Source organism: Chiloscyllium plagiosum, chromosome 9, assembly GCF_004010195.1.
Source record: "Chiloscyllium plagiosum isolate BGI_BamShark_2017 chromosome 9, ASM401019v2, whole genome shotgun sequence".
Classification (NCBI taxonomy): domain Eukaryota; kingdom Metazoa; phylum Chordata; class Chondrichthyes; order Orectolobiformes; family Hemiscylliidae; genus Chiloscyllium; species Chiloscyllium plagiosum.
The window spans coordinates 72,398,996-72,414,419 of record NC_057718.1 but is presented as its reverse complement, the minus strand read 5'-3'; the positions used below and the strand labels follow the sequence as shown (position 1 = coordinate 72,414,419).

General features: G+C 40.9%; 1 protein-coding gene across 4 annotated transcripts in view; it reads right to left on the bottom strand.

The window, feature by feature from the left end:
- The window catches only part of pgm3 (phosphoglucomutase 3), a 186,667-nt gene that overhangs the window by 153,891 nt on the left and 17,352 nt on the right, over positions 1-15,424 (bottom strand). For 3 of the 4 annotated variants that reach the window (XM_043696208.1, XM_043696211.1, XM_043696210.1), the window contains 2 exons: positions 9,181-9,380; positions 2,743-2,927 (listed from right to left, as the gene is read on the bottom strand). In XM_043696208.1, the coding sequence (XP_043552143.1) occupies positions 2,743-2,927; positions 9,181-9,380 (385 nt within the window). The remainder of the gene's footprint in view (positions 1-2,742; positions 2,928-9,180; positions 9,381-15,424) is intronic. The other variant, XM_043696212.1, reaches the window with a different exon arrangement.

Below are 15,424 nucleotides of genomic sequence, written 5' to 3'. Positions count from 1 at the left end.
TTCCCCCTACCTTTTATCTCAGCCCGCTTGGCACACCAGCCTCATTCCTGAAGAAGGGCTTATGCTCGAAACGTCGATTCTCCTGCTGCTCGGATGCTGCCTGGCCTGCTGTGTTTTTCCAGCACCACATTTTTCAACTCTGGTACTCCAGCATCTGCAGTCCTCACTTTCTCCCAGTGACTAGTAGGGTACCACAGGGATCAGTTTCAGCACCCCAGCTATTCACAACATATATTAATGATTTGGATGCATGAACTGTGTGTATTTCCAAATTTGCAGATGACACAAAGGTTGGTGGGAGGACAAAGCTGTGAAGAAAATGCAAAGATTTTGGCATTTTGGCCAGTGTGATTTGGCCAAGTGGAATCAGTGGGCAAATGCATGGAGGATGCAGTTTAATCTGGATAAATGTGATCTTAGCTACTTTGGTAGCAAAATAGGAAGGCAGATTATTACCTGAATAGCTATAAATTGAGAGAGGGGAATGTCGCTGAAGGTAAGCAAGCAGTTAAGAAGGCAAACTGTATGAGAGTACAGAAGCAGGAATGTATTGTTGCAATTACATAGGGCCTTATTGGAACCATACATGAAAAACTGTACACAGTTTTAGTCTCTTTATGTAAGGAGGGATGTTCTTGCTATACAGGGAGGAAAGCAAAGCTTTACCAGACTGATTCTTGGGATAGCTGGACTGACGTATGAGGCAAAGTCAAAACATTTAGGATCACATTCGCTAGTGTTCTGAAGAACTGAAGGGCTACCTCATTGAAAACTATAAAATTTTAAGGGTAGCTGCAGGAAGGATACTCCCAGTGACAGGAGAGTCCAAAACCACACAGTCTAACAATATGGGGTGAACCACTCAAGACGAGATGAGGAGAAATTTCATCTCGTGGTGTACTTGCAAAATTCGCTAACACAGAAAGCAGCTGAGACCAAAGCATTTCATGACTTCAAGGAGTTGGGTATAGCACTTGAAGCTAAAGGGATCAAGGATGCATGGGAAAAGCAGGAAGAGGCTATTAAGTTACTTGGCCAAATGGCCTACTCCTGCTACTATTTTCTCTGTTTCTATGTAACATTCCTTGCGGGGCCTGAGTTTCAGTCTGTGTGGATACCACAGCTGTTCTGTCTGGTGGGTGGGGTGAGAGAGGGTGGGGGAGTGGGGGGGATGAAAAGAGGGACATGTTCACATGTCTGTGGTTTGGGAGATCTTTTTATATTAACTTAACAAAATAATATTCCTAGATCACAAGTTAAAAGATTTAATGTATATCTAATCTACGCAAAGAAGAAAACCCAAATAAGATGCAACACAAATACACAAGGTAACATTGTTACATGATTATATTGTATACTAAGAAAGTTAATGAGAATGGGAAAGGCACCCCATGAAAATCAAAAGGAGTCCCCATAAGTCAAAATTATCTGCAAAATAATTTCAAAAGGAACCCCTGGCAAAAGAAATGACCCTGAATCGTTTCCAAACACTGCCAAGACAGAGATGAATAAATTCTTTTTCGGTAATTATAATAAATGGTAATAGCAATACAACTGTTTAGTGTACCAATGGACCAGAAAAAAATAGAAATAAGCAGGCCTACAGCAGTATATTTCCAACGAAAACTGTTCACGTTCAGTTATTTCTTCTGAATCAAAAGAACTGACAGAAGTAACTTCCAAGAGGTTACATATCATAGAATTTTAGACTACAGCAAGGTATTCGACTCATCATGTCTATACCAGGTCCCGAAAGAACTACCCAGCTAGTACCACTCTGCTGTCCTATCCCCGTGGCGCTCTAACTTCATCACTTTCAAATATATATCAACACTGTCCGATGGAATCTGCCTCCATCACTCTCCCTGGCAAAGTATTCCAAATTCTAACAACTCAGAGTAAATAAGTTTCTCTTCATCTCGTTTCTAGCTCTCTTGCTGACAATCCTGAAATTGTGACCCCAAGTTACTGACACAAATCTTGCTTCAAGATTATTTCATCCCCCTTCCAAACAAGACTTTAAAATATTGTTGAATTTTTGAGGCACTCAGGCCAAAGCATCAACATTGCAAGTTACTTTCCACAAAGATTAAATATTTAGACTATTTCCATTTGTATTTCAAAATCTATTGATCCTGTTTGACTCTGCATAAAAACTTATTTTTATTCACTCATAGAACATGGGTGCCACTGGCTAACCAACGTATATTGCCTGTCCACAGCTGCTCGAGAAGATGGTGGTGAGCTGCCTTCTTGAAATGCTACAGTCCATATACTGTAGGTTGATCCACAATTCCCTTAGGGAGGGAATTCAAAGATTTCAACAAAATAACAGTGACGAAATTTCACTGTCTTATTGCATTTGCCTTTTATTTCTAGCAGTATATTTACATCTTTATGTTTTAAGTAAACACAGGGATTCTTTTGCCCTGAAATACCTGTCCACTGCCTTCTTCATTTCACATTGCTAAATAAGTCCACTGTCATAACCATGGAGCTGGGAATGATTCGAACTACCTAAAAAATCAACAAATAACTGATCGCAAACCCTACAATACTGAACTCCACTTCTTTGCTTCAAATATGCCTAGATATTAAAAGAAAAATACTAGGTCACACAACAAATAAAACAGCAAACAACAGAATACCAGTTTACTTAACAAGAAATTTTTTTCCCAGTTCCAAGAACTGAGAAATAAATTAATCCAGCTATACCCATAACAACAAAATCACAACACATACCGAGTGTCTCTGCCAAGAACAACCCGAGCCACTTCCTGCAGATTCACAGACTCTTTGTCGAGAACACTGGTTAAGACAGATTTCAGATCTTGGTCTTCTGCGTTTGCTAGTTGTGTGGCATACGCTTCCCATTCATGAGCAAGCATTTCACCTAAAGGATCAACCAATTTCACTCCATTGTCTTCCTGTAATAGGTAGTAATAATTTAAGACAACATAATGTTATACCAAGATAAAGTTGCCTTTATAGACTGTTTTGCTGATTCAATGGTCATTCACTGACAACATGCACCGAGACCCAAATTGTGGCAGTCAACATTCCATATGTGGATAAAATTCATTCAAGTCTTCAATTGATATACACATAGTAAAAACATGTAAAAAGAGGGACAAAAAAATGCATTTACATATGGAGGCAAAGGAATAGCTGAGGTGCTAAATTAGTACTTTGCATTCACCTTTTACCAAAAAAGATGCTGCTGCCAAGATCATAGAGAGAATTGAGATAATGCGTTGGCTAAAATTTTAAAAAGTTCAAAAGTAGGTATTAGAAAAGCTGGCTACACTTCAAAGTTCATAAAACAATAGTATTGAATCAGCTGCATCCAAGGATACAGAGGGAATTAAGACTGAACTTTGCTGAGGCACTGGCAGGAATTGTCTAATCTTAGATACAGGAGTGGTACCAAAGGATTAGAGACATGGAAACTTATTTGTTCAAAAACAAAATCAGATGCAAGGATTAACCCAGCAACAATAGGAGTTTATGCTCAAAGCCATGGAAATATGATAGTGGAGGACAAAATTAACAATTCCTTGAACAAACATGCATTAACTAATGGAAGCCAGCACATACTTTTTCAGAGAAAATTATGGTCAACTTACTTGAGTTTTTTTGATGAGGTAATGCAAGTTGATGAGATAATGCAGGTTGTCAGATATACATGAATTTTCAAAAGGCATTTGCTAAAGCTGCACACGTAAGATTTGCCAGCAAAATTGAATCTCGGGGAATAAAGGAACAGTGGTAGATTCATTCCTGCTGTTCAATTAACAACTGGATAATTATTTGTGCAGAAAAGATTTACGGGGTTAGGGAACGAGACAGGGAAGTTGGATGAAATTACTTGTTCTTGAAAAGAATTTATAGTAGCCTCCTTCTCTACTTCAACGATTCAATAAAACTGATTTTAAAATTGCTTTATTGCTACACAAGTACCTACTTTTAGTATAAAATCACTTCCTTATGAATAAAAATGTACCTTAAAGATCTTGTAGTCATTTCAGTTCCACTTTGTGCATAGCAAGAGAAACTTTACCTTACTTGTCAGGAACTGATTTTCTGTAACAAGCCTATTTTTGTCACTTGTAAATTTTGGCTCCAGTACGTATATGTCCTTCCTCCAAGTATTGTAAGCATATTGTAAATAGTTGCACTCCCATCAATGATCCTGCGGAACTCTAGAGGTTACGAATTGCCAACCTGAAAAATAAGTCCTTTTTCCACACCCTGTTTCCTGCCCATTGGCCAGTTCTCCATCCATACCAATATACTACATCCAACACTGTGGTCTCTTATAACTTTAGTGAGGTGCCTTGTTAAACTATTTCTGGAAGTCAAAATGGTTGAGACTTCCTGGAAATCTCTAATAGAAAAATTAGACATGATTTCCCTTTCTTGAAGCCACTCTGACTCTGCTTGATTAAATTACGGTTTCCCGAATGTTCTGGTATTACTTCCTTCAAAAGAAAATTAAATGTAGTAATCTCTGGATTACTCTCAAGGTGGCATGGTGGCTCAGTGATTAGCACTGCTGCCTCTCAGAGCCAAGGACCCCGGGTTCAATTCCACAACTGTTTGTGTGGAGTTTGCAAGTTCTCCCTGGGTCTGTGTGGGTTTCCAATTTCCTCCCACAGTCCAAAGATGTGCAAATTAGGTGGACTGGCCATGCTAAGTTGCCCCATAATGCCCGGGGATGTGTAGGTTAGGTCTGTCAGGGGGATGGGCGTGGGTGGGTTGCTCTTCAGTAGGTTGGTGTGGACTTGCTGGGCCAAATGCCCTGTTTGTGGGGATCCTACATCTGATCTTGTGCCTCTAATTGAGGAACTCCAGGATGTGAGCACAAAAATTGTGGCTGACACACCACAGGAGTACTGATACGGTACAGCATTGCACAGATGTTGTCCATCAGCACAGGCATTAAATCAAGACTCCATTCTACCTGTTGTGGTTCTGTTCACCGAGCTGGGAATTTGTGTTGCAGACATTTCGTCCCCTGTCTAGGTGACATCTTCAGTGCTTGGGAACCTCCTGTGAAGCACTTCTGTGATGTTTCCTCCGGCATTTATAGTGGTTTGTCTCTGCCACTTCCGGTTGTTAGTTCCAGCTGTCCGTTGCAGTGTCGGTATATTGGGTCCAGGTCGATGTGCTTATTGATTGAATCTGTGGATGAGTGCCATGCCTCTAGGCATTCCCTGGATGTTCTCTGTTTGGCTTGTCCTATAATAGTAGTGTTGTCCCAGTCGAACTCATGTTGTTTGTCATCTGCGTGCGTGGCTACGAAGGATAGCTGGTCGAGTCATTTCGTGGCTAGTTGGTGCTCATGGATGTGGATCGTTAGCTGTCTTCCTGTTTGTCCTATGTCGTGTTTTGTGCAGTCCTTGCATGGGATTTTGTACACTACATTGGTTTTGGTCATGCTGGGTATCGGGTCCTTCGTTCTGGTGAGCCCACACCAACCCTCCAAACAGCAAACCACCCAGACCCATTCCCCTACAATTCAAGACAATTCAGCATGGCCAATTCACCCAACCTGCACATCTTTGGATCGTGGGAGGAAACTGGAGCACCCGGAGGAAACCCACGCAGACATGGGGAGAATGTGCAAACTCCACACAGACAGTTGCCTGAGGTGGGAATTGAACCCAGGTCTCTGGCCCTGTGAGGCAGCAGTGCTAACCATCGTGCCCATGTGTCGAAGTTAAAGCACGACAATACAAGAGAGGATTTATAGATACCAATACAGAAAATGCTGGAAGTCCTCAGGTCAGACTGCATCTACAAAGACAGCAGCAAGAATCCATAAAGCAGAAAGAGGAGAAACGAGCCATGAAAAATCATAAAACAGCAACAGTAAACAGAGAGCATTGAGAGATTACATGGCAACATGAGGAAAGAGGGTGAGAGCAGGAAAAGACCATAACAAAACATAATATGTGATAGGGCTACAAGAGACCATAAAGCAACGCAAGGACAGAGAGCAAGAGGCGATCATAAAGCAGCTAGATTCACAGCGGACTTGGGGATCATCAAACTGTGATGTCACATGGAATCAGGCAACTGGTTAGTGGGTATTTTCTCCTTTATCTTTTGAAACATAGTTAATTTATGAGTAAATGTTAGGCTTTATTAACAGCAAGATTTAATAACTGTAGTAAAATTTATTTAAATTACTAAAACGTATTAATTATAGATTAAGAAAAATAAATTCATTAACACATAATAAAAATGCAGAGCAGGTCACATGTCACATAAGAATTGATGAATGCTATCATGATCCAACACAACCATTTCCGCAATATATATCCGTGGTTTGAGGGGCTATGGCTCAATGTCAATAAGCTAGAGGCCAAGCTACAGACACAGCTTAGAGGCACAACATCATGGAGGCATTAAATAAATTCCTCTAGAAGGCTATCATATTGCTCAGGATAAATTTATCGGACTAGGGAAATGGTAGGTACAGGCGGATATGACCACAACTAAGGCATTAAGTAGATCGAGAAGATAGAGTGGAGAAGCTAAAGTCCTTAGAATTGTCCAAAAACTATAAGTTCTTGCAGCCTGTATGGATGAGCGTGAAGGCTGGAAGTTGGATGAATGATCTAATCATGGCACCCTGATAAAAAAAAATTCAAGTATGAGACTAGATTATGGTTGAGAGTTAGACACAGTTCTCTGCAGTTATGAACAAGAGTTCAGAAGGCTGTGCTGCCTGCTGGGTTCGAAGATTCACAATATCTGCTCAAGGCTGGAGAAGAATTTGAAGTACAAGGACAGAGAATCTAGCTGTTGCAGCCAACATAGATTGGACTAGGAAAGGGATTCTGTCAAGGAAATATCAGCTGCAAGAGACTACATTAAAGCACAGAACTTTAAGGCAATATTTTTTAGATTATTACCTGAGTCAGTAGCAAACTAATTTAGATAAAATAAGATTAGCGAGATGAACGCTTGGCTCAAAGACTGAGAAGGTTGAATGCGTTGACTCATGGGGACCAGTGAAAGTAGCTGAGAACAGTACTGTTGGGACAGATTTCACCTGAATTGTACTCAGACTAGAATTCTGGCAAGTCATATAATAAGGAAAAAGTGTGGACTGCAGATATTGAAGAGTCAGAGTCGAAAAGCATGGCACTAAAAAAGCACAGCAAGTCAGGAAGTATCCAAAGAACAGGAGAGTCAGTTCTTCGGGCATAAACCCTTCACCAGGAATTTTCATATAACGAGCAGAGCAGAGAGGGCTTTAAACTAAACAGTTGGGGGAAATAATCATGTGACAGAAAATCTGTTAAATCGAAGGGAAACAAGAAGGTAATACAGCGCAGTAGCAATTTGAATAACAGTTGGAAGGGACAAAGCATGCTTGCTGATTTAAGAATCCACGAGTAGAAATAGCCAGAGATTACACGAATGTTAAAAAGTCAGAATTAAAGGCTCTATATCTGAATGTGTGCAGCATTCATAACAAAATGGATGGACTGACAGCTCAAATAGAAATGCATACAGACACCTGGCTGCAGCAAGATGACCAAAGCTAGAACTTCAATATTGAAGACATTTTGATATCATGGAAAGACATGAAACTAGGAAAACAATGGTGACATTGCTCTGCAAGTTAAGAATATCCTTCCATACAATAGTGAAAGATGAACTTAGCTCAAAATAAAATGTAAAATCAGTTTGAGTAGAGATAAGAAAAGGAAGATAAGGCATCATTTGTGGGACTACTCTATACTCTGCCTAACAGGAGCTACACTGTAGGGCAAACAATAGAGGAAAACAAAATGAGGTGTGTAATGTCTAACGAAAGTACATTAATCATTAACCTCAAAATAAAGGTGCTTCTAGGCTACAGCGATCATTCCTGGTCGAATTTCACACTGAGTTATAAGGGTCTAATACTGACCTTTTAATTTTAAATCTAAATAAACATAACTACCAAAGTATGAAGAGAGATTGTTGAAGTGAACAGGTTTGATAGGTCAGACAGCAAATGTACAATGGCAAACTTTTAAGGAGTTATTTAATCATTTTCAGGAAGATTTGTCTCAGTGAGAAATAAATAATCTTAAAGAGACTGCTGATCATGACCAGAGGCCATGTACAGTAGACAGCATACATGGTTACCCTGGGCCAGGAAGAGGTATATTGTGAATTTCTGAAATGGAACAGATGATGTTGGAAAAAGCCAATTCTGGTCTCCTGGGTATAGGAAAGATAATCATACAGCATGGAAACAGAACGGTCGGTTGAACCTATCCATGCCAATCAGATATCTTAAATTAATCTAATCCCATTTGCTGGCAATTGGCCCATATCCCTCTAAACTCTTCCTATTCATATACCCATCCAGATGTCTTTTAAATATCCTCAACTGTACAAGCCTCCACCACTTCCCATAGCATCTCATTCCATACTTGCACCACTCTCTGTGTGAAAAAGCTACCCCTTAAGTTCCTTCTAAATCTTTCTTCTCTCACTTTAAACGTATGTCCTCAAGTTTTGCTCTCTATTCTGAACAAACTACAAACCACAAAAATAAGTACTTTATGCTCTATCTCCCTCCAGATAATTCACCCTTCCTGGGGGAAAGATATTGGCTATTTATCCTACCCATGCCCCTCATGATTTTATAAACTTCTGAAAGGTCACCCCTCAGCCTTCGACATGCGAAGGAAAATAGCTCCAGCCTATTTAAACTCCCCCAATAGCTCAAACCATCCAACCTTGGCTACATCTTCTTCTGGACGTAGTCTAGAACAAGAAGCGGAATTTAATAGTAAGAAGACTTTTTTTTCCCAGTGTTGTTAGTATTTACAATTATGTTCCCTAGAGAGCAGACAAGGCCAAGTCATTAAATTTATTCAAGATGAGTTAAATAGAAATTTGATCAACAAGGGTAACAAGGATAATAGGGGCGAGACAAAAGACAGGAGAGTGGAGTTGAAACCACAATCATGATCTTATTAAATGGAAGCACAGGTTCAAAAGGGCCAACTGGTCAATTCTTGCTTCAAAGTTGTGTTCAAGTATTTGTTGTGGAACCATCAAACATGTTAGAACGTCAGAAACATTAGAAAAGGCATAGTGTAACATCAGTATTTTTCTGTCCTTCATCTCAGTCCATTCATAAATTAATTTCCTTTTGAATCTTACTTCTGGATTATGGGATGCTGTGACCATCACACCAATAGTTGATTTGGTTTTCTTGGACCTCAACACTGCCAGCAAACCCATGCGATACATCACATGATCCAGCTGTTCAGCCCTTGCACGAAATCCTGCTGTTCCATAATGAAGGACCAGTCCAACAGGTTTAGGATGTTGTCCAGAAACGTTATGAAAACAAGCCATATCTATTAAAAAGAAAATCACGTTTTAGTAATAAGGAAAGATTGTGAGGTTGCACAATCTGATCATCTCCAAAGCCCATTCCAGGAATGTGCAATAACTTTATCAGAACTCTATTCATGTTATTAAAGAATGACATGACTAGATTAAGTTTGTCAATACTGTTCATATTAATCAGAATCACAAGTGGCAGAAGCAGAGCTGGGTGCACTGAGCATAACACAGGAGTTAAAGCAGAGGTCAGAGGTACCTCAAAGACTCACTTGTGGCAACCGCAAACCTGGATTGAGTCTGAACGCAATAACCAAGATCAACTCATGGCAAGAGTACCCAGTGAAATAACTAACATATAGAGCAATTTCACAACCAGAGATAGAATTAATTGGTGAGCAACTGTGTTTCAAGTTTCCTTCCATGTCTTTATTCTTTTATTGTATATCTAAGGAACGATATACTAGCATTTGAGGCAATCCAGAGAAGGTTCTTTAGGTTGGTTCTGTTTATGGAGGGATTTTCTTATGAGGAGAGCTTGAGTGGGTTGGGTTTGTACTGCTCGGAGTTAGAAGAATGAGAGCAGACATTACTGAAACATACAAGATTCTTCAGAATTTGACAGGATAGAGATGTCAATGAGAGCAGAGCAGAGTGAACTTGAGGGCAAACAGAGGCAGGAGCTTCCTGATAAATGTCTGAAGAGCTGGACCTGGATGAAGGTCAGTCAGAGTGGCAGCAGGAGGAGAACAGAGCAAACCTGGGAATAAACAGCAGCAGGAGCTTATAGATAAAAGCCTGAGGCCAGGGCCTAGATCGAGTTCAGTCAGAGCAGCAGCAGAAATGAATACAAAAGCAGAGCTCCAGAGGTGATGTCACTGTGACATTCAATTAGCTACTTAGAAATCAGGTTTAGAGATTGAGTGAATTATCTAGAGGAAGATAGAGCATAAAGTACTTATTTTTGTGGTTTGTAGTTTGTTCAGAATAGAGAGCAAGAATGAAAAATCTGATTTTGGCGAATAGTGGGGAAGGTTGGATTTCTAGTTTATTGCTTGCAGTTGTCAGCGTTCACAACGGTAGGAGATCTCGGCCCTGTGGAATGCTCCTCATGCAGTGTCGATGATGACCATGTATGCAGGAACAAATTCACCTGCAGCTCCTGATTTGCCACATGGAAAGGCTGCAGCTACAGATGAATTTATGATGGAGCATGCATGCTGTGAAAAGCATGTTGAGCAAGTCAGTCACACTATACGTAAGGGCTACACAGACAGAAAAGCATTGGATAACCACCAGGAAGACGAGTAAGTGTGAGCAGACAGTCCATTCCCTCTCAAGCAAGTATATCATTTTGGACATTGTTTGGGGGCAGGTGGGTGGGTGGGGGGAAATGGCCTGTCAGGGGAAAGCAGCACCAGGTCAGTGATGCCACAATTGGCTCTGGTGCACAGCTCAGTGGGTCAAAGTAGTTGTATGGAAGTAGAGGACTCCATAGTCAGGAGCAGATAGATGTTTCTGTGGCCACGACTGAGATCGAGCATAGTGTGTTCCCTTCCTAATGCCATGGTCAAGGATGTCATCAAGCGGGCATAGGATATTCTAAAAGAGAGTCAACAGCCAGGGGTCATGGTCTGTATAGGTATTAATGACATAGAGAGTGGAGTCCCGCAATGGGAGTTTAAGGAATTAGGTAGAAAACTGAAAAGCAGGACCTCGAAGGCTAATCTCAGGATTACTCCCGTGCCACTTGCCAGTGGACCGGAATTGGAATATAATAAGTTGAAGCGAGCTTTGAGAAGATTTGTAGTTCAGGTTGAGGTTTTGGATGTAGGTTTGCTTGCTGAGCTTGGAGGTTCATTACCAGACGTTTCGTTACCTTACTAGATAACATCTTTAGTGGGCCTCAGGCGAAGCAATGCTGAAAATTCCTGCTTTCTATTTATATGTTTGGGTTTCTTTGGGTTGGTGATGTCATTTCCTGTGGTGATGTTATTTCCTGTGGTGAAGTCACTTCCTGTTCCTTTTCTCAGGGGATGGTAGATGGGGTCTAACTCGATGTGTTTGTTGATAGAGTTGGAATACCATGCTTCTAGGAATTCTCATGCATGTCTTTGTTTGGCTTGTCCTAGGATGGATGTGTTGTCCCAGTCGAAGTGGTGTCCTTCCTCATCCATATGTGAGGATACTAGTGAGAGAGGGTCATGTCTTTTTGTGGCTAGTCCTGGTGGCTAGTTTTCTGCCTAACTATCCAATGTAGTTTTTGTTTCAGTTCTTGCACGGTATTTTGTAAATGACGTTAGTTTTGCTCATTGTCTGTATACAGGAATTTTCAGCATTGCTTCGCATGAGGCCCACTGAAGATGTTACCTAGTAAGGTAACGAAATGTCTGGAAATGAACCTCCAAACTCAGCGAGCAAACATACATCCAAAATATAGTTGAATGCATGGCTGATGAATTGATGGAGGATATCTGGATCGTTGGTAACTCTTCCAGGGCAAGAGGGATCTGTACAAGGACAGGTTGCACAAAAACTGGAAGTGCGCCAATATCCTTGCAGGGAGATTTGCTAGTGCCACGCTGGAAGTAAGGAATATAAAAGATAAGGCAGAACACCCATGGGATCATCAATATCAGGTCTCATAGCGGATGCAGTAATGCAGAGACTTGAACAAGCTGCCTTCCCATCTATCCAACTGAAACTTTGGGTCCGCTACATGGATGACACCTTTGTCATCACAAAACAGAACAAATTAGAGGAAACGTACAACACTAATATCCTGACAGGCATAAAATTCACAAAAGAGGAGGAGAACGACAACAGACTCCCATTCCTAGATGTGACAGTTGAACGGACAGTTAATGGAGAGCTTCAAACCAGCATCTACAGAAAAACAACAAAAACAGACCAAACCCTTAACTTCAGAAGCAATCATTCCAACACCCACAAATGGAGCTGCATCAAGACATTATTTCAACGAGCTACATCATACTGCAGCACCCACAAACTACGAAAAATAACTATAGCGTTTTCAAGAAAAATAGATATCCAATAAACACAATCTGTCAATTCCTCAGACACAAACCCAAACAAGCAGACACAACGCAACCAAAAACTAAAGCCACATTGCCTTACAGCAAAGACATATCAAAAATGACTTCCAAACTACTCAGACCCCTTGGCATTATGGCAACCCACAAACCTACCAACACATTTAGACAGCGACTAATGAAACTAAAGGATCCATTAGATACTATCAGCAAATCTAACGCCATTTGCAAGATACCATGCAAGAACTATTTAAAAAAATTACATCCGACAAACAAGCAGGAAACTTGCCATCAGGAGACACGAACACCAACTAGCCACCAAAAGACACGATCCACTATCAATAGCTTCCATACGTAACAGACAAAGAAGGATACCACACATCCACGCATGAGAATTCTTAGAGGCATAGCATTCTAATGAGAACTACATCAATAAACACATCAATTTAGACCCTATCTACCTTCCCTTGAGAAAAAAAAATGGAAATGACATCACCCACCTTAAGAAAGCAAGACTGACAAATAGAGAGGCAGGACATACCACCAGCGCTTCACCGGAGACTCTCACTGATGATGTTACCTTTCAGTTCAGCGAACTAACTTATATACTTATCATCAACCTGAACTACAAATCATCTCAAAAATTGCCAGATAAGCTTAGTACGTGGGACAACAATGTGATAGCCATTACAAAACCTTGGCTGAGAGAAGAGCAGTGTGGTGCTGGCAAAGCAAAGCAGGTCAGGCAACATCTGAGGAGCAGGAGAATCGATTTTTCAGGCATAACCCCTCATCAGGATTTCCAGCACCACACACTTGACTCTGATCTCCAGTATCTGCAGTCCTCACTTTCTCCTGAGTGAAAAGCAGGATTCAGTTAAAAGTGTCAAGGTTTAGATGCTTCAGGCATGATAGAAAGGGACAGGAGAGTTGCAATACCGATTCAGGAGAATGTCATAGTTGTACATAAAGAAAACAGACCGTCAGTCCAACATGTCCATGCCAACCAAGTATCCTAAACTGAACAAGTCCCACTTGCCTGAATTTGGCTCATATCCCTCTAAGCCTTTCCCTTTAATGTACAAGTCCATGGTACATAGTTAGAACTTAAGAATAAGAAAGGTGCAATCACTATGATGGGGTTATAGTGCAGGCTCCCAATAACCAGCGGAAGATAAAGGAACAGATATGTAGGAAAATCATGGAAAGATGTAAATACGACAACATCGCTATTATGGGTGATTTTAAATTCCCTAATATTCATAAAATCTCTACAGTGTGGAAGCAGGCCATTCGACTTATCGGGTCCACACCAACCCTCCAAAGAGCATCCCACTCTGACCCATCTTAGCCCTACATTTCCAACAGCTAATCCATCCTAGCCACAACCAATCCACCCTAGCCACAACCAATCCACCCAACCTGCACATCTTTGGACTATGGAAGGAAGCTGGAACACCTACAGGAAACCAAACAGACTCAGGGAGAATGTATAAACTCTACATCCGAGGGAGGAATCAAACCTGGGTCCCTGGCACTGTGAGGCAGACGCTAGCCAGTGAGCCAGCACATCATCCCTGGACCCCCTTACTGCAGAGGTTTTGATAAGGCAGAATTTGTTAGGTGAATCCAGGAGGCTATTCCCTTGGACTGGGAATGAGCCTGGCCATATGATCGAATTTTCAAAGGTGGGGGAACATCATAGGAACAGTGATCATAACTGCGTAAGTTTTAAGATATATATAGATAAGGACAAGACGAATTCTTAGGTGGAAGCGCTAAATTAGAGGAAGCTAATTACAACAGTAGTAGGCAGAAACTGGAGAAATTAGTTTGGGGTGACTGAGGGTAAATCTCCATCCGACTACATGATTTTTATTTAAAAGGCCAGTTGATCAGAGTTCAGGACCAGCACGCTCCTGTGAGGATGAAATATCAGGATGTCAATATTTGGAAACTTTGGATGACAAGAGATTTTGAAAGTTTAGTTCAAAAGAAAAAGGAAGCATATGTAAGATTTAGGAAACTAAACTGATGCAAAAATTGGTGATATTGTGGATAGTGAGGAAGCTTGTCAACGAATACAGCAAGATGTAGAGCCAGTGGAAAGTTAGGTGGAGAAAAGGCAGATTGAGTATCATCAGACAGGTGTGAGGTGATGCATGTTGGGAGATTAAACGTAAGAAATATACTGTAAATGGCAGGACCCTTAAAAGGATTAATATACAGAGGGATCTTGGGATCCAAATCCATAGCTTCCTGAAAATGGCAACACAATGGATAAAAGTGACAAGGAAGACATACATCTTGCTTGCTCTCATCAGCCATGGCACTAAGTATAACAATTAGCAATTCGTGTTATCAATGTCAGGCAGCATACGATTCACTTAAGCAGTATCCTAATCTACTCCAATGTGAGCAGTTCTGGTTGCCACACTATAGAAAGAATATGTAGGTTTTGGAGATGGTGTAGAGGAGGTTTACCAGGATGTTGTCTGGATTGGAATATATTAGATATGAGGAGAAGTGTTAGACAAACTTGGATCATTTCGCTGGAATGTTGGAGGCTGTGGTGCAACCAGATAAAGGTACATTAAATTATGAGGGGCACGGATAGGGTCGATAGTCATACTCTTTCTTCCAGGGTGGAAGTAACAAATAAAAACTGAAAGAAGTGCAGATGTTGTAAATCAGAAACATAAACAGAAATTGCTGGAAAAGCTCAGCAGGTCTGCCAGCATCTATGGACAGAAATCAAAGTTAACATTATGAGTCGATTCTAGGGGGCAGAGGTTTAAGGTGCGAGGAGAAAAGTTTAAATAGGAGATATGCCAGGCAAGTTTTTATATCTCTCAGCCTGAAACACTGTCAAACGAGGTGGTAGAAGCAGATATGATTAAGAGCAATTTAGACAGACATTTGAATAGGAAGGGAATAGAGGGACCACATGCACAGACAGAATTAGATTATAATGGTGGGCCGAAGGGCCTCTTCCTACGGTGTAC